Consider the following 19,842-nt stretch of genomic DNA (forward strand, 5'->3'; position numbering starts at 1 on the left):
GACAGCTGCAATGTACTTACATATAATAAATAAATAAATCTTTAAAAAAAAAAAAAAAAAAAAAGAAAAGACACATGATAAAAGATGCCTTACTAACAATACACATATATTGGTCTGCCTTATATTATGTAGTTGAGCTACATTTGTCGGAATGCCATAGAGAGAAAGGTGCCAAAAAGCTTTTAGTGGCGTGCTCTAGTTTGTGGGCTGACTGGGTGTATGTGCTGAGGCAAGACCCATGTTGAGGCAAGAGCTGTGCTCCAGGTGAGACACACGGAGACGTGTGATGTTTGGAGGGCATAAACAGGAATCCAGAGACAGAGCTTGATTTGCTGATACAGCCAGCTCTACAGAACAACCTCTCACCAAGCCTCCAGTCCACATCTTATATGGAAGCCACGGTTCCAAACACATCTCCTTAAAAAGAGATGGGAGGCATTTGGCTGCCTCACATATCTGCCCACCAGTGTACATAGCTGTGCTTAAACACACTGGAGTTCATAGTCTATTATATTATTTTCCTTTATTTTATTATTATTTTATTTTATTTTAATTTGGTTTTTCAAGACAAGGTTTCTCTGTGTAGTCCAGGCTGGCCTCACACTCAGATAACCTCCTGCTTCTGCCTCCCAAGTCCAGGGATTAAAACCCAGCATGTTATTTTTTAATTTTAAATTACAATTGGCTTATACTAATGTTTCAATTGGGAGCTATTTTACATATTGCAAAGCTGTCTTTTAGTGTAGACAATTCACTGTGCTTTGGTAAAGGACAAAGCCTTGTGGTTATAACCAGTGGCTGCTCATAGGCATTTTCATCGTCTGAAAACAGACTTTGTACCCATTACGTCATTTCCTATTCTTCCCTCCTTCAGTTCTTGGCAACTGGATTTTTGTATGGATTTGCTTAATTTATACATTGCATATAAATAAGATTGTCCAATCGTCCTTCATGTCTGGCTTCATTCGTTTCGTGCGTTTTTTTGAATTTTTTTTTTTTTAATTATGTAGGTGTGTCTGTGCACATGAGTACATTGCTGGTAGAAGTTTTAAATTTCTGAGGTTGGAGTTACAGGAGGTTGTAAGTTGCCTAAAGCGAGTGCTGGGAACTGAACTTTGGTCCTCTACAAGAGTAGTATGCATTCTTAACCACTGAATCTGTCCAGCACTCATTTAGCACATTTTAAAGGTTCATCTATATTATAGTATCATGCTACACGCTTATTATAGCTGAATATAAGTAAGGTTTTTTTTTTATAATTATGTAGACAAGTATTTACTAATGCGATTCCACTTCAAGAATGAAAAATAGGCTTTGAAAAATATTGGTTATAGAAATGGAGACCAGACTACTGATAATGGCTAGAAAGACAACGTACGGGTACACACAAAGGAATTACGCAAGCAAAGAGATTATGTCCTCAGGAGGTAGCTACATTTGGGGTGCAGGGGGAAAAGATTATAGAGCTTAGAACTGAGTAGTAGGCACTGCTCATTTAATTGCAAGCTGTAGAATGAGATGCAGCCATCGAAGAATTAAAGGGGCATTCTTACGGAGTTACGGTTACGTATCTCCAGCCAGCGATCTTTCCTTTGAGTGCGCATCTGCGCATCCGAGTGAAGAAGGAAAAACAGTGACCCTAAAGGAAACTGAGTGGCTTTGGCTGTGGTGGAAGTAGTGGATGCGTGTGACAGAGCAAACGAGAGAACTGTTTATATCGACTAGTGGAGGAACCCGGCATCGCGTTCCGTGGCTGTCTTTGCCAGCGTTTACGGCCCTCCTCGGCCCCCGTAGCGGACCGGAGCTCAGCCGCTGGGCGGCGGGCCCTCCTTGGCCATGGCGGGCGATCTGGAGGGCGGCAAGGCCCTGAGCGGGCTGCTGAGCGGCCTAGCGCAGAACGCCTTTCACGGACACTCGGGTGTCACCGAGGAGCTGCTGCACAGCCAGCTCTATCCGGAAGTGCCGCCGGAGGAGTTCCGCCCCTTCCTGGCGAAGATGAGGGGACTTCTCAAGGTACCGGTGTTCCGCCGAGCAGCCCTGCCCTCCTCGCAGCCTCAGGCGCGCTCCCAGCCTCGGCTGCTGCTGTCTCTGCGTGCTCGGCGCCTCTCCCGAGCCGTGGAGGTCGCTCCGTTGCGCCCTTGTCTTGGGGACACATAACGGTGAAACCATTGATTTTTTTTTTTCTCCCTCAAGACTTTCTGTGTCTATAGTATAGACAAGTTTCGAGAGTTTTCTTCGTCTCGGACTTTGATGTCGCACGGGGCGTAGTAGTGCAAGCCTTTAATCTGTGCACTGGAGAGGCAGAGGCTGGCAGAGAGGTGTGTGAGTTCGAGGCCAGCCTGTTGCACAGAGTTCCAGGACAGCCAGGGCTGAGACCCTTGTTTAACGAGAGCGTGCTTGCCAGCTTTCCTGGGTTGTGGAAGTTGGGGAGCGTTAGAATGAGGTGGTTGGTGAGATAAAGGATTGATTTGCTGGAGTAAACACCATTAAAGCAGTCGACTCTAATGGTTACCAAGTGGAATGATCAGACGGTCTCATGAAAACTATTAGAGGGCAACATGACAGGTGAAATTAACTAAAATGATTTATTTTTATTTTATGTGTATGGGTGCGGTGCCTGCATGTGCACTCACTGGTGGTTGGACCGGTTACAGGCTACCACGTGGGTGCTGGAAAGCCAGGTCTTCCGGAAGAACATTAATAGGCGCTCTTAATTTCTAAGCCATCTCTCCAGGCCCCCCACCCCACCTGGGTTTTGAGATAGGATCTCTTGTAGCCCAGACTGGCCTTGAACTCACGGTGTAGTTGATCCTCCTTCCACTTCCCAAGTGCTAGAATTACAAGCAGCTACCACCATCCCCTGCTGTGACCTGTGTGGGGGTGGGGATGGGGGGGTGGCGTGGGGTGGGGTACCTTGCACTATCACTCTCTACCTATCTTTCCAGACAGAGCCTCTCTCTCACTGTACTTGGAATCCAGTCTCAATGACTGGCTAGAGCAGCCAGGAACTCCAGAGATCTGCTTGTATTTGCTCTCCCAGTGCTTGGGTTACAGAAATAGGGAGCCATGCCCAGCCTTTTCATGGTGCTGGAGAATGAGAACCAGGCCCTAATTGAGCTATCTGCCCAGCTGGTTCCTGTGATTTTTTTTTTTTTTTTTTTTTTTTTTTTTTTTTTGGTAAGCTGTTATAACTAAAGTGTATTCAAGGTGTCTATCATTTACGTAATTTCTATTCAATGTATTGTTTTCACAAAGTCTTTATTTTTATTTTATGTGTATTGAAGTTTTGCCTGCATGTGTATCTCTGAATGTGTTGGAACTTCTGATGCTGGAGTTACAGACAGTGGTGAGTTGTCATGGGGGTGCTGGGAATTGAACCTGGATCCTCTGAAAGAGTGGCCAGTGCACTTAACTGCTGAGCCATCTCTCCAGCTCCTTCACAGAGTCTTTAAAATATGAGGTGCATTTTACATTTAAAACATTTTAGTTGCAACTAGCCACATTTCAAATGGTTAAAGTGGCCACATGTGGCTAATGACCACTATATTAATTCTGATTACAAGCCACGTGGCAGCTTTCTCTAGTCTGTCACTCCAGTTGTAGATCTAGCACCTTTTGGTCTTCATGGGCACCAGCTACTCATACAGTGCACTTACATACATGCAGGCAGGACACTCATACACATAAAATAAAAATCAATACATCTTTAAAAGGTGAAGTGGATGGATGAGGGAGGCAACTCCCTAGGTAAAACGCTTGCAGTGAGAGCAGGAAGCCCTGAGTTGGATTCTGGCCCTCAGGTGAATGCCAGGCATGCTTGGAACCCAGCATGTGAGGAAGAAAGGCAGATGTCTGGACTTCACTGGCCAGTCGGCCAGCCTAGCCAATCAGTGAGCTCTGGGTTCCGTGAGACATTGTGCTAGAATTTAAAAATAGGGTTGGGATCAGCAAGATAGCTTAGCAGGTGAAGCCACTTGCTGTTAAGCTTGACAATCTAAGTTCCTGAAGAGAGAATTAATTGTGGCAACTTATTCCCTGGCCTACACAATCACTTTTTTTTGTTTTAAAGACAAAGCTGGAAAGTGATAAAGCAGGAAGCCTGAATTCAACGTCTAGCCTCCACACCACATGCACCCATTTACACGGAAGTGGGAGTACCACTGAGGAGGATCCTTGATGTTGACCTCTTACATCCAAATGCACACAGATGAGGAGGCAAATTTAATGTCTACTTTTTTGTTGTTTTTCAAGACAGTGTTTCACTGTGTAGTTTAAACTGTCTAAACAGCCCAAAACCACACTATTTAAAGTTCCTGTTAAATTTTAACTTGCTACTAAAAATCCTTACTCTTATTTATTACATTTATTTTATCATGTTCTCAAGACAGGTCTCTATGTAGCCCTGGCTATCCTGGAGCTTACTCTGTAGATCAGGCTGGCCTTGAACTTGAGAGATCCACCTGCCTGTGGCTCCCAATGCTGGGATGAAAGGCAAGCACCACTACCTAATTTTTCTTACAGTATTTGAATACAAGGAAAAAAATGCAATTACTTTACAGAAATTGACTGGAATTGGCTCACGCAATGGGAGGAGTCCCTTGTGGTAAAGTAGTGTCAGAGTGGCCAGATGTGCCAACACCCTGGAGGGCAGACAGGGCATCTTGAATCGTATGTATTTATGTGTGCCACCCTGTGCATGTGAATGCAGCTTCCTGTAGAGGCTAGAGGTGGTGGGTTCCCTGGAGCTGGAGCTATGGGTAGTTGTGGGTTGCCTGATGTGGGTTGCTAGGGTCAGAACTCAGGACCTCTGAAAGAGCAATGCATGCTCTGAGCCACTGAAATATCTCTTGAGCCCCAGATGTCTCTAGTTCTTATAAAAACATAAAGTGAAAATTATTTTTAAGTGGAGAATGCCTCTATTATTTAAGTTTTTACTACATATATTTATTGTGTGCATAGGTCAGAGAATCACACTGAATCCCTTCTCTTCTTCCACTGTATGGAATTGCTTTTGTTTCTGAGACAGGGTCTCATTATGTAATCTTGTCTGGCCTGGAACTCACAGGATCCACTGCATCTGTCTCCTGAGTGCTGGGATTAATGGTCTGTAATACCAGGTGGTTTGGGGAGAGTCAAGTCCAGATGGTCAGGCTTGGCAGCAGTGTCCTTTCCTGCTGAGCCATCTCACCAGCCCATCCATCTTAAATAAAAGGGAACATACATAGATATATGATGTAAGGGTGTCATAGTATTTATAAGCAGAAGTAAGAAACTGTGGACATAAGGCATTCTTTCTGCCAGACTTTTTTTTTCCCTTTAAACTAAAAGCTACTCATTTTATTTTCATAGTTCATGATACAAATGAAACTCCTTAAAAAAAAAAAAAAAAACCCCTCTACTCCTAGCCAGAACTATTCCCTATGCTGGATATGGGGAGAAGTTTGCTTGTCATACACTATATACTCAGGTGTAGCACCATGGTCTGAAACAAAAGTGGGGAACTGATGATCCCCTGTCCTTACCTGTCTGTCTGTGCCATGCCATGCCAGGTGAGTACCATTTCATCACTGGAGGCCTGGACACCAAGGGGATGTCTCTCCCGTGGGTGGCCTCATTGGAGGAGCAGGTCCCACGGGCATCACCCCAGGAGGAGGGGCCACTACTGGCATCATTGGGGTATCTCCCATGTTGGGTGCTTGCATCATACCAGAGTGTGGAGGACGCCGGGGACTGGAGCCAGGTAAGATCTTGGCCCCTTTCAGGAGGTGGAGCAGGAGTGTCTTCCTTGCTGAAATGAAGCTGTCGTTTTTTGTCAGCCAGGCTCTGGCCTGCTCCTCCACCCATTTCTGGAAGTAGTCTTTCCCACTCCTCTGTTCCCACCACTGCAGTGTCTTACAGACTGAGTCATATATAAGATGTGTGTCACAGTAGTCATAAGAGAACCATCTCTACCCTGCCAGATTCCATGTCACCCCTCCCCACCCCTTTTTTAGAGAGGGTTTCATTGTGTAGACCAAGCTGACCTTGAATTTATAGAAACGTTTGTTTCTGCCTGCTGAGTGTTGAGATTAAAGGCTTTCACCACCACCACCACCACCACCACCGGCTCCTCTCTCCCCACCCCCCAGCCTCAGTCAGGCTTCTTGAAGGTGCTTTGCTGATTTCGAACAAAGTTATTATTTTAGATGTTGATAAGGGGCAGCTTTATGTGGTATTCAATGTAAATGGCAGATGTGGGGTAGTGAAAATGTAGACCATGTTCAAGGGATAAATAGGGCTGGGTAGACAGCTTGGGAGGTAAAAGTGATTGTTGCTCAAGTGCAAAGCCCTGAGTTTGAATCCCCTAAAACCCACATAAAAACTGGATGTGCAGGGGCTGGAAAGATGGTTCAGTAACTAAGAGCACTAATTCCCAGCACACAAATGGTTCACAATCATCTGTACTATCAGCTCCAGGAAAGTACAGCATGCTACACTCTTCTGGCTCCCTTGGGCACCAGGTACACACAAGGAGCACATGCAGGCAAGATACTCATACACATAAGTCTTCTTAAAAAGACTTATTTATTTTATGTATATGAGTACTCTTAATACACACCAGAAGAGGGTACCAGATCCCATTACGGATGGTTGTGAACCACCATGTGGTTGCTGGGAACTAAACTCAGGACTTCTGCAAGAGCAGCCAGTACTCTTAAGCACTGAGCCATCTCTCCAGCCCCATAAAATAAATCTTAAAAAAAAAGTCTTAAAACAAAAATTGATCATGTAGTGGGTCTGCAATTTTCACACACTCCTATGAGGAGATGGGAGGTGGAGATAGGAAAATTCTAGAAGCTTAGGGCCAGCTACCCTGGCATACACTGTGGAAAGACAACAAAGAAACGCCATCTCAAATTAAGTAGAGGATAAGGACAAACACCAGAGGTTGTTCTGACTTGTGCATGTACACTGGCACAAACATGCTCCTGCAGTTACACGTGTGAATGTGTGCATGCATACACACACACACTAAAGAAATGGTGAACCATCCAATTTGATCACAGTGTGAGGGATGTAGTAAGGAATGCTTGTGATCAGGCAAGCAAAAGTGAAGCACTTCTTCCTTTAGTCCTCCAGCACTCCGCTTGTGAAGCAGGCTACACACTTACATGTGCATGGTAGTAGACTGTGTGTTGTCACCTAGAAAATCATGTTCTGCATAAAAATGGAAAAGGGAGATACAAAGGATGAGGACAGAATGTGAGGAGATGTGGAACTCCTAGAGAACACAGTGGGTATTCTCATTAACAGGCTCTTGGTTTTGATGTGCTGTGGAGCAAACCCAGGGCTTGCTAGGTAAGGTTGTAATCTGTGCTAAACCCAAGCCTGAGCCCAGGTACCAGTTTTCTTATTGCCAACTACCTGGCTATTTGTTGTGCAGGCTGTTTGAGGTTCCTGACTTTCACACTGTTCCCAAATGTTATGTCTGTTTCCCTGAATGCTCTTTTCTATGTACAACGGAGTCCACCACTTTCCTTGTTTGGGACATCAGCACTCTATTACCTGTTAATCACAAAGGGCAAACATTTAATCTGTTTATGGCTATATGAAGCAACCCATTCATTCACACTAGTACACCATGGTGCATACGTGGATGTTGGAATTATAGGAGTCAATTTTCTCCTTCTACCATGTAGGTTCCAAGGATCAAACCCACATCTTCAGGCTTGGCACTTGCACCTTTATCCGATGAACTATCTTGCTGTCCCCCACTCTAGTTTTGATTTCTGGGTAGTGCCCAAGGAGCTGTAAAATTAACAAAGTAGTTAAGGTATATGTAGCTTGTACTCTTAACCACTGAGCCATCTCTCCAGCTTCTATTAATTGGTTTTTAAAAAGAGAGTGTCACTATGTGCCTGGAACTCACTATGAGATCAAACTGGCCACAAATTTACCGAGATCCTCCCAAGTGCTGGGATTAAAGGTATGCACCACCAGTCACAGCACATTGTCTAATTTTTATATAATTCTTTAAGCTCACATTTATAATTTGCTTTGAAGAATTAATAATATTACCTGAGTTTTTATACTGTTCTTACTAGCTTGTTCATTTGTAAAAAAGGCAAACTTTTATTTTTCCTACCCTTAATACTTATTTCTGTCATGCGATAGGCACTTAGTAAAGATTTGTAGAACATTTGAATGAATGGGTAGTGCTTAAATGTACCAGTTGCATTGAAAAGGTCAGCATAGTTGGGCACAGTGGCATATGCCCGTGTCCTAGCTATTGGGAAGCTGAGACAGGAGTTTAGAGCTAGCTTGGGCAATGTCAAAATACAATTCCAGCATGGAGAGAACAGAAAATCTGGTACTCCAAGTCCTAGTCAGGCATGCTGGCTGCAGGACTGATGTGGCCTGGGGCTCCCATTCTGCCCCTCACTGTATTCCCATCCTTACTGCTTTCACTGTTTGCTGTTACTGGGGGTCACTGAACCCACAGGCATGAGCATGCTGGCAAGTGCTGTGCAGCTCCGTTACACTCCTCATTGTTCATGTTTGATAAATACTGCTTTGCTATATAACATGGTAACATGTTCATTCATTTGCTTCCTATCTTTAGCAGCTGTTGGCAATATAGTAACAGTGGCTGTGACAGATGTTTGATATTAAGAGCCTATAGTATTTAAAATCTGAACATTTACATAAAGATAACCCTTACCTCAAACATTTATTCTTAAATTTACAATGTTGGTATTTGGAAATAATATGTGTAAATTATATTAAGTTGGTTACTTGGTAGAGAACCTAACATTTTCACTAATTTGTTCTCAAGATTATGAGACCTATGATTTAAAAAAATACCATTATGGGCTGGAAAGATGGCTCAGGGGTTACAGCACTTGTGCACCGGCAGGGATACAGACAGACACACACACACACACACACACACACACACACACACACAGAAAGAGAGAAAGGGAGAGGGAGGGAGGGAGCGAGGGAGTGAGCGAGCAAGCGAGTGCAAAAGCACTTTAAAAAAATCTGACCATTGGATTTGGGAGGTGGTATATTTCTGTGACCCCAGGAGCTGATAAAGGCAGATCTTTGTGAATCCAAGGGCAGCCTAGTTAGTCTATAAAGCAAGTTACAAGCCAGCCAGGGATACATAGTGAGAGCCTTTCTATAAAAACAAGGGGCATTAGTGTTTCTATACTCCCGTGCGTTCTTTGTAAAACAGATTCAGACAATATAAAAATGATGTTAATAAATATATTAATGATAAAGCATCACAATGTCAAGTTATTACAGGAAAACAACATGGGAAGCCAGCTTAAACTGTATGGAAAATAACATCAATGACATGATACTAAGCATTATAACAGCATTGTAACAGACAAAGAAATAACGAATACCTGTTTCTGTCTCTGTTAAAGCCACACGGTTTTGTAACTTGGTTGGGAATTAGATGGAGTCACCATGCCTTTCCTTTGTAATCAGTTTCGTTTTGAATACTTTGGGGACTCTGAAGGATACTGTTAGGTTTTTATTCTGTAATGAAGTTTGGTTGTTGCCAAGCCTGATATCAGTCTTGGGTCCAAGTGGTGCCACCTTAACTGGGCTCAGGTTCTGTGGCTCTGGCTTTGTGGACCTGGACTGCTGTCTTCTTCTCTTCCTCTTCTTGAGCTGTGCCTCTCATGACTCTTCGTTGTCTGTCTGTGAGATTTCTTCCACCTGTGAGGGCTCTTCCTCTCGGACTCCCTGTTTCTCTTGGAGGAGTGGTGGGAACCAGAGTGGTAGCTTCTTGACTTGCTATAGTATTCCTCGTGATGGTCCTTCCTTTCCCTCCTGTCTGAGTTTTTACCAGAGGAGCCAGTCCAAGCCGGAGACATGTAGATGTCTCTGTTAGCTTCTCTAAATTCGTTGTTGGGATTTCTGAACACATGAAGGAAGTTGCAGTGCTTTCCTTTTGGACACTTTTGCATTTCGAATAAACCGCAAATTGCAACCTTCCACCGTGTCACTGGGCAGAATTCACACTGGAGCTGTCTTCCTGCGTACCATCTTCCATTAAAGAGAGAGAGGGCTGCTTGGCATTCTTCTTCCGACTGGTACTGAACATACACATTGCCCCGCAGATGAGGTTCCAGGTTGCAGCTTACTTTGAACTGAATTACCTTTCCCACGTTCTTGAACTCAGGCAGCACGTCATGGTAGAAATCCAAGAACTGCTGGTAGGTCTCCTCCTCACTGTACTCCAGGTTTGCGTCTGAGTCATAGTCATCCCTTCTGCACTGCTCCATTCCAAACGTTGTAAACATACTCTTCACAAGAAGGGTGGGGCTTGACGTGGGAAAGTCGTGTTTCCGTGAACATCTGTTACCAAATCTGCACGCTCCCGTTTTATTGTAGAAGGGGCAACTGGGTCGATATTTCTCCAGCCTTAAATCCTTGGGTGGTTCCGGGTTCTGCCAAGTGCGCTCATTTTCAGCCTGGTCCAGCATTTTCTGCACTGCTTCCTCCCTCTCTCTCTTCTCTTGTAGCTTCTGCTCCTCCTCCTCTCTCTGTTTTTTCTGTTGTTCTTCCCATTCGGCCTTTATTTGTCTCTCCTGTTCTTCCTTCTGTTTTCTAGCGGCCTCTTCCTTTTTCTTCTTTATTCTGAATTCTTCTTGTGCCTTCTCCTCCCTCAGCAGCCATTCTTCATGTAATCTTTGCCGCTCTATCTCCAGTAATCTCTCTGCAAGTTCTTCGTTAGCAGAAACATCATCGTCCTCCTCTGGTTGGGCTTCCAGAGCTCTCAGCCGAGCCATTTTCTGCCGACGTTTCTTGCGTTTCTCCTTCTTCATCGCGGCCTTGTATTGTTTTCGGCTGAGTTTCTCAGGAAACGCGGTCTGCTGTGATGCCATTTTACCGCAGAGCGCGGGCCCCTTCCCGGATCTCGGATCTCGCGATAATCTCTTTTTTCTCACGCTGTGGATTGAAAATGTCGCCCACTGCAAAATTGTTCTGCTGTTTAAAGTTCGTTACCTTCCTGGACAGCGACTGCAGGGTGGCACCATCCAGCCCACTTCACTTTCCTTTTCACCAGCCTAGAAAGCTGAACCAGCTGAGTCACCGGTGTGTTTGCGCAGTGCAGCAACCAGTAGTTGAATGTGCGCATGCGCAGACAAAGGCCAGTGTTTGCGTTGGGATGTGGGCTGTACCGCCTACCTGCGCAGTCACCCGGTTATCCGCAGTACGTAGGCCTGCCTGCGCAGTTATCCAGTTATCCGTGGTACGCCTGGCCCGCGCAGTTATCCAGTTATCCGCGGTACGCCTGGCCTGCGCAGTTACCCGGTTATCCTTGGCACGGCCTGCCTGCGCAGTTACCCGGTTATCCGTGGCACGGCCTTCCTGCGCAGTGATCCGGTTATCCAGTTATCCCACGCAGATACCCACTTATCCGTGGTACGGCTTGCCTGCGCAGTTACTCAGTTTTCCGAGGTACGACTGGCCTGCGCAGTTATCCGGTTATCCAGTTATCCGCAGTACGGCATGCCTGGGCAGTCACCCGGTTATCCGCAGTACATAGGCCTGCCCGTGCAGTTACCCATTAACTGTGGTATGGCCTGCCTGCGCAGTTACCAGGCTGTCCAGTTATCCGTGGTATGGCCTGCCTGCGCAGTTACCAGGCTGTCCAGTTATCCGTGGTATGGCCTGCCTGCACAGTTACCCAATTATCCGTGGCACGGCCGCAGTTACCAGATTATCCGCGGTTATCCGTGGTACGGCCAGCCTGCGCAGTTACCCGGCTATCCGCAGTACGGCCTGCCTGCACCGTTATCCAGGTATCCGTGGTTATCTGTGGTACGGCCAGCCTGTGCAGTTACCTGGTTATCCGCTTTAAGGCCAGCCTCCGTGGCACGGCCGGCCTACGCAGTTACCTGGTTATCCGTAGGAAGGCCAGCCTACGTAGTTACCCGGTTATCCATGGTACAGCTGGTACAGGGGTTATCTGCCTTACCGACCGGCCTGTGCAGTTGCGGGTGGTTATCTGCAGTACGGTCCGCCTGCGCAGTTATCCAGGTATCTGCAGTTATCCGCAGTGTGTCTGATCTGCGCAGTTACCCTGTAATCTGCAGTTACGTCTTTACTCCGGGAATGGCAGGCCTGCGCAGTACAACTCTTACTGCTTTTTTGTCTCCGCCCCCTGCAGTGGGAGTGCTCCTGCAGCAAGAATGCTCAGCCCTGAGCCTGGGCAGGCCTGTCTCACTGCAGCGTACCCCTGCATACCGGTGCTGGCAGCTCACCTTCCCCGGCTCCTTTATGTGGGTGCTGGGGATAGAAATTCAGTTGTTATATTTGTCTGGCAAGGGCTTTACCAGCTAAACCGTTTTTCTGGCTTCAGCTCCTCACTCTTGTGGAAAGTAAGGGTTTTTGGTTTTGTTGTTGTTTGTTTTGTTTTTTAAATATTGAATGTGTTTTGTTCTTTGCAAAACATAATCTTTTCATTTGTTCTGTAATGTAGTTTTGTGGGTTATTCACCAGAGAAGACTGCTCAGACAAGGGTTTAAGCCAAGAAAAAAAAATCTTTTCTTTTTGTTTGTTTTTTTCCGAGACAAGGGTTTTACTGTTGTAGCTGTGGCTGTCCTGGAACTTGCTCTGTAGACTAGACTGGCCTTGCATTATGCTATGTTTAGGTATGGTCCCCATAGACTCTTATGTTTGCACAAGCCTATAGAGGCCAGGGAGTGGAATGTGATGGTTTGTATATGCTCTGCCTAGGGAGTGGCACTATTAGAAGCTGTGGCCTTGTTGGAGTAAGTGTGTCATTGGCTTTAAGACCCTCATCCTAGCTGCCTGGAAGCTAGTCTTCTAGCAGCCTTCAGATGAAGATGTAGAACTTCTCCGCTCTTCCTGCACCATGCCAGTCTGGATGCTGCCGTGTTCCTGCCTTGATGATAATGGACTGAACCTCTGAACCTGTAAGCCAGCCCTTGTTAAATGTTGTCCTTTATAAGACTTGCTTTGGTCATGGTGTCTATTCACAGCAGTAAAACCCTATCTAAGAAGAAAGATCTGCCTGCCTCTGTGTCACAAGAAAGAAGGTAGATACCTGTAGTTAGTATAGCAAAAGTTATGTTTTATGCTGAGGGTCATCACACAAGGTTCACACTTTAAATTTCTAAATATGGTCCTAAGTCTTTATCCCCAGGGTGCTCACCTGTGTGACGTATTTTAGCTGGCGGTCAGGTCCAGTCTAACAGAAGTCTCTGATTTGAGGGTCAGGGTCCTGGGGAGACTGTCCGGCCACATGGCTCATCCACACGGCTCATCTAGGAGGTAGCACTCCAGTATGCAGAGAAGTAGGCGTCATGGGGTTTATACCTGAGTCAGGTTCTCTTGAGTGTGTGAAGTTGCTGGGTTCTGGTTATCAGATACAATGTTGGCTGTAGTGGAGGTCCTGACTAAGCTATTTTTACATGTCTAAAGACTTTTTAAAAAATACTATGCGAATTACACTGCTTCCTGCAAGCTGGGATTAAAGGCCTACAATGCTGTCACTCAGCTAGAAAATCTTTATTAGGCTGCTGGTAATACACTGTGTGTTTGGGACTGCAGTGTAGCCCTGAGCCTTTCTCAGGGTGACCTTTTAAGCATAAAAACCATATCCTAGGTTGACATATTTCAGTTAACAAGAACATCGAGCCAGAAGCAGAACTAGCCAGAAGCAAGGTTCATTTAGAAACTTTCCCATAGCTTAGGGGCTTTGACTGATTAAGTCTTTGTTTTAATTTTTGGCAGGTGGTGCTGTCTGTGTGCTGAGTTTTATGGCCTGAATGGCACTTCCATCATGGAGTCAGTTGTGTTAAAGTCTGGGGCCCTGTTACAGAGAAAGATTTTACTCTTACAATATGGTTTGGATAATATAATTAAACATTAGTAAAAATAGATTTTAAAAGTCCCTCCCCCTCCCAAAGAAAATTAAGTAAATCCAGGCAGTGGTGATGAACACCTTTAATCCCAGCACTCAGGAGGCAGAGGTAGGCGGATCTCTGAGTTTGAGGCCAGTGTGGTCTGTAGAGTGAGTTCCCGAACAGCCAGGATACACAGAGAAACCCTGTCTCTAAAAACAAAACAAAACAAAACAAAAGTGTGAGTTAATTATTTGGGATACAGTCTCCGTGTTTAATCTAGACCGGCCTGGGACTCACTGAGTAGCCCAGGTAGGACTGAACTTTCAGCGACTACCTTGCACGCGCCTCTTGAGGGTTGGCATGACACAGTCCTGAGGTAAAATATGGGCATACTTTTAGGTTTTAGCTGTAATTTTATTTTTCTACTGTAGGTGGCAGTAAAATATTGGTTTGCTAATAGCTGCAGGACTGCATAAACATGTCTAAATGCTTCCTTTTTCTGGAATGTTTGAGGCAGAAAATGCTTTTGCTGGATATTCAACAATAATAATTTTGTGTATAAAAAAATCTAAACATTTGACTTGGCATTTTGAAATTAAAATTATTTTTAATAAAAAATTTGTTTCAATGGGTCTGGTGAGATGTCTTAGTGGTTAAGAGCTCTTTTTGCAGGCTGGCAGTGGCAGCACAGGCTTCACAAGTGCATGGGTGACAAGTGCATGCCACATACAGATGGATAAATTAATATAGTAGAATTTTTAATTATAAAATTAAAAAGAGTGAGAGCAAGATGGCGGTGGCGCACGCCTTTAATCCTAGCACTTGAGAGGCAGAGGCAGGCGGGTCTTAGAGTTCAGAGCCAGCCTGGTCTGAAAAAAAGAAAGAAAAAAAAGAGTGCTTGTTGCTCTTCTAGAAGATCCAGGGTTGATTCCCAACACGCAAGTGGTGGCTCACAACCCAGTGTTACTGCAGTTTTAGGGATCAGGGGCCTTTCTGGTCTCCAGTTAAGGCAAAGTATTCATACACATGAAATAAACAAATTTAAAAATTAAAAAAAGAAATTGTTTCAACTAATTCTTTCATTAAAAAAAACACAGAATTTTGTATAGCCAGGCACAGTGTTTATACATGTCTGCAGTCCTAGAACTGGGGAAGAAGAAGGAGGAGGATTGGAAGATCAAAGTCATCCTCGACTACAGCCTGGGCTTGCTTTATTTATACGACTGCCTGCCTATCTCTATCTACCTAACTATCTATCTACCTATCTATCTATCTATCTGTGTTTTTTTGAGACAGGGTTTCTGTGTAAACACTCCCCCCCCCCCACTTTCTCTCTGGTTTTTGGAGACAGGGTTTCTCTGTGTAGCCCTGGCTGACCTGGAATTCATAGTGATCCTCCTGCCTCTGCCTCCCAAGTGTTGTACTCAAAGGTGTATGCTACCATGGCCTAGCTTTAAAAGTCATTTTTATTACTATATGTGTATGAGTATTTTGCCTGCATGTATGTCTGTGCACTGCATTCATGCCTGGTGCTCACAGAGAGCTCAGTTCCCTTGGCTCTAGATGGTCGTGTGGTATCACGTGGGTGCTGGGGACCGAACCTGGTTCTTCTGTGAGAGCGGCCATGTTCCTACACACTGAGCCATCTTCTCTAGCCCTACAACTATTTCTTAACAGAGAACCTGACATTACCATTTTCATCTTTAAATTTACCTTTCTTTATCCAGAGCATATTTTGCATTTTTAAAAACAAGTTATTATGAGTTTATTTGAAATGTAGCCATGTATTCAAGTCAACATCATTGTCTACCTCGATGGGCTCTGTGAACATCAGTGAGACAGACTATTTCCTTGCCCCTTGTACCTGGGTATTCAAGGAGTGGTTACATATGGGAGCATCCTGACAGTGAATATGAATAAGCACATAAAGATACGAAAGCAAAAATATAAATTAGCCTTTTTACAACTTTCTTTGTCTCCTGTAGAAGAATTTTAATCCAGCAGCACGGCTGCCCTGGGAAGGGATAGCATCCCAAGACTTAGGTCTGTGAGCTGTGGCTAGAGTAGGTGCACTCCACACCTTCAATGCCAAACAGTCTACGTAAGGTAGTGTGCGGAAGGAAGCAGCACTAGTGTCTGAAAGCGGTGTCTAATTGAGAGGCAAAGTGGTGAATCAGAGAAGGATTTGGCAGAATGAGTCAGAGATAGGATATATCCAACTCTTATGAACACACAGGAAAGGGAACTATTTAAGAGCAGTGCAGGGAGAGGGAGTCAGTTGGGGGTCAATGCAGTGAGTGCAGCGCAGTAGACTTGAGTTTGTTCCTGAGTTCATGCAGTTCAGTGTAGGTCAACAGAGGCAGCAGAAGCCAGACAATAGGAGGAGCTAGAAGATTAGAACAAATTGCTAGAGTTAGTTTGATGACAGAGCAATTCAGTTAGAAGCTGAGACAATGATATCAGGCGAATAAAAGTTATTTTTTATAACCTCCATTTCTCGTTTTTTAAAAATATACTCTGTGTGTGAGTGTGTGTGTGTGTGTGTGTGTGTGTGTGTTAGTACTGGTTGTTCTGCAGCTCAATATGTAGACCAGGCTGGCCTCAAACTCACAAAGATCCTCCTGATTCTATTACCTCCTGTGCTGGGATTAAGAGTCTGCTGCCATACCTGGCACATAGTGACCGTCTTAGTTAGGATTTCCATCACTGAGAACAGACACCATGACTATAGTAACTCTTGTAAAGTAAAACATATACTTGGCTTACAGTTCAGAGGTTTTATACATTATTGCTATAACAGGAAGCATGGCAGCATGCAGGCAGACATGGTGCTAGAGAAGGAGCTGACATATCTGGATCTACAGGTAGCAGAAGGAGAATGTGAGTGCCTCTGGTGTATCTTGACCTCAAAGCCTGCCTCCATAGTGACACACTTCCTCCAATGAGGCCACACCTACTGGAACAAGGCCACACCTATTGGAACAAGGCCACACCTCCTAATAATGCCACTTTCTATGGGCCAAGCATTTAAACACAGAAATCTATGGGGTTCATTCCTATTTAAACCACCACATCAATGTGGGCAATAGGACCCTCCTCCTAACCACATGGGAGCCAGTCTTCTAGTAGCATTCAGATGAAGATGTAGAACTCTCATCTCTGCCTGAACCATGCCTGCCTGGGTGCTGCCATGCTTCCGCCTTTGAATCTGTAAGCCAACCCCAGTTAAATACTGTCCTTATAAGAGTTTCCTTGGTCATAGTGTCAGTTCACAGCAGTAAAACCTTAACTAAGACAGTGATTTTTAAAAAGGGTTTATTTATATTTAACTATATGTGTAAGAGAGTGTACTATGTTTGGGTTTATTTGTTTATTTATATTTAACTATGTGTGTAAGAGAGTGTGTGTACCATGTTTGTGCTGGTGCCTATGAAGGCCACTGGGTGTCAGAGTTCTTGAAGTGGAGTAACAGGTAGTTGCCCCGTGTGACAGTTGGGAACTGAACTCTGGTCTTCTACAAGAGCAGTAAGCACTCTTAATTGCTGAGCCTCCTCTCCACTTCTGTAATGATTTTTTTAAACAACTAAAATGGTAGAAGTACTGAGAAAGCTCAGCAGGTAAAGTACTCGCTTTGTAAGCCGTGGTGTCCTATGCTCTATCCCCAAGCCCATGCAGAAGGCCAGAGAGTGTGTTGGTGTGTGTCTGGAATGCCAGGGCTCCCACAGCAAGGTGGGGACGGAGACCTGTGTCTCATAGAACCCCTGGACCAGCTGGCCTGGGATAGCCAACAAAGCAGAAACAAGGGGGACCCTTCTCAGCAAGGTGGAAAGAAAGGACCAATTCTTTTTTTTTCCCATTTTTTTTAAAATTTTGTTTTGTTTTTTTCTTGGATATTTTCTTTATTTACATTTCAAATGTTTTCCCCTTTCTACTATCCTATCTCCCCTTCCCCTGAAGGACCCGGTTTTTTTGTTTGTTTGTTTGTTTTTGTTTTTGTTTTTGTTTTTGTTTTTTTTTGGTTTTTTTCTTTCGAGACAGGGTTTCTCTGTATAGTCCTGGATATCCTGGAACTCACTTTGTAGACCAGGCTGGCCTCGAACTCAGAAATCCACCTGCCTCTGCCTCCTGAGTGCTGGGATTAAAGGCGTGCGCCACCACTGCCTGGTGAAGGGCCAGTTCTTAAAAGATATCTCCTGGGGCTGGAGAGATGGTTCAGCAGTTAAGAGCACTGACTGCTCTTCCAGAGGTCCAGAGTTCAATTCCCAGCAACCACATGGTGACTCACATTCATCTGTAATGGGATCCGATGCCCTCTTCTGGTGTGTCTGAAGACAGCCACAGTGTACTCACATACATGAAATAAATAAATAGATCTTTTATAAAAAAAAGATATCTTCTGACTTCTGTAGATCTACTCTGGCATATGCACCCCTCCCCCACATTGATAATAATAAAGTTAAAAAGTAGAGTGTCCTACAGGCATCAGAATGAGTCAGTATGAATTTACTGAGGTCTCCAGTGAGTAACATGATGGGCATGTGAGTGCAGTGGGGGGTCAGGGGGGTGGGGCAGCAGAGCTGAACATGAGAGGCTTAGCCTGAGTGATGAAGTTGATCTTCATAGCCCCAAATCATGAGCTTCCTTGTTGTTACTTGTTTGTTTTTTGTTTTGTTTTTAAAGATTTATTTATTGTTATATGTAAGTACACTGTAACTGTCTTCAGACACACCAGAAGAGGGTGTCAGATTTCATTGTGGGTGGTTATGAGCCACTATGTGGTTGCTGGGATTTGAACTCAGGACCTTCGGAAGAACAGTCAGTGCTCTTAACCGCTGAGCCATCTCTCCAGCCCCTTGTTGTTACTTGTTATCGTTGCTTTTTCTTCCTCTCCTATTATGAATTCATACGCTTTGATGGCAAATTCACTTAAAAACAAATGGTTGTGTGTTTGGAAGTCTTAGCAGAAGTGTTGGCCTGATTAGTCAGTTTAGATCTGTGTCTAATTGAGGTAGGCTGTAATTGCTTTTAGTTTCTACTGTATCTGTTTACTCCTGCTTTTGTAACAATGGACTGCTTGGCTTAAACAGTAGAACTTATTTCTCACATAAGGGACCTGTGACCTCTGTGTGCGATGCAGTAGAAAAGACACTCACACTTGTAAGAGTTGTAATACCATCGGGAAGCTCCTGTCTGCATAACTTCTAACACTGCTCACCTCTCGGGTGATCCCCAGATCCTCAAGTTAGGAATTTGGTTGTGAGTGGGACATACATATCCATATGTAGTGCAGTAGAGTCCCTTTTCCTCTGTGATGATAAGCTGTTTCAATATCACAGGTTTGAAGAAGAAATGAATCATTATGCTTACTTGTTGAAGTTAACAATCAGAATCCCCCCTCCTTTTTTTTCTTTTCAGTGCTAGAGAGCAGACCCAGAGATTTGCACTTACTAGGCAAGCACACTGCCTCTAAGATATTTTATCCTCACCCCTCAGACTTATTTTATTTTACTTTTTTGAGATAGGGTCTAGCTCTATGGTTTAGGCTAGCCTGGAACTTGCTGTATAGGACAGGCTGGCCTGGGTGCTGTGTTCCCAGTGTGTTGTCACTGCTCCTAGCTGCCACAGGATCTTCAGTGCACAAGGTTAACATTTTTAGATAACTAGCATGTACTGGATGCTCTAAGGGCTGAAGTCTCATTCTGAATCTGAATTGTTGTTTGTACAGAAAGAGCAAGCAAACAGCACAGCCCTGGCTCTGTTTAGCTTTGATTCTGGCTCGCTCCTGTTTATTCTGGCTCGACTACAGAGGTCAGATCCTAGGGAAGTAACGTGTGCCTTGCTCACCTTAAAAATAAGACTGAAAAAAAGACTAAAATGTGTGTGTGTGTGTGTGTGTGTGTGTGTGTGTGTGTGTGTGTGTGTGTGAGAGAGAGAGAGAGAGAGAGAGAGAGAGAGAGAGAGAGAG

At 44.6% G+C, this 19,842-nt stretch overlaps 2 protein-coding genes across 2 annotated transcripts in view; one reads left to right on the plus strand and one right to left on the minus strand.

The window, feature by feature from the left end:
* The first annotated feature begins 1,792 nt into the window (after positions 1–1,792).
* The window catches only part of Commd1 (copper metabolism domain containing 1), a 26,075-nt gene continuing 8,025 nt past the window's right edge, over positions 1,793–19,842 (plus strand). Inside the window, exon 1 of the mRNA XM_021211161.2 lies at positions 1,793–2,013. Coding sequence (XP_021066820.1) covers positions 1,837–2,013 — 177 coding nt within the window. The 5' untranslated portion in view covers positions 1,793–1,836. The remainder of the gene's footprint in view (positions 2,014–19,842) is intronic.
* On the minus strand, positions 9,251–11,162 carry LOC110330481 (U2 small nuclear ribonucleoprotein auxiliary factor 35 kDa subunit-related protein 1). The gene has a single exon (XM_021210610.2). The coding sequence runs from the start codon at positions 10,884–10,886 to the stop codon at positions 9,603–9,605; it is 1,284 nt and encodes a 427-aa protein (XP_021066269.1). The 5' UTR covers positions 10,887–11,162; the 3' UTR covers positions 9,251–9,602.

Source organism: Mus pahari, chromosome 13 (genome assembly GCF_900095145.1).
Source record: "Mus pahari chromosome 13, PAHARI_EIJ_v1.1, whole genome shotgun sequence".
Classification (NCBI taxonomy): domain Eukaryota; kingdom Metazoa; phylum Chordata; class Mammalia; order Rodentia; family Muridae; genus Mus; species Mus pahari.

Coding starts and splice junctions, on each gene's coding strand:
- LOC110330481 (XM_021210610.2), bottom strand. CDS start 10,886: ATGGCATCACAGCAGACCGCGTTTCCTGAGAAACTCAGCCGAAAACAA.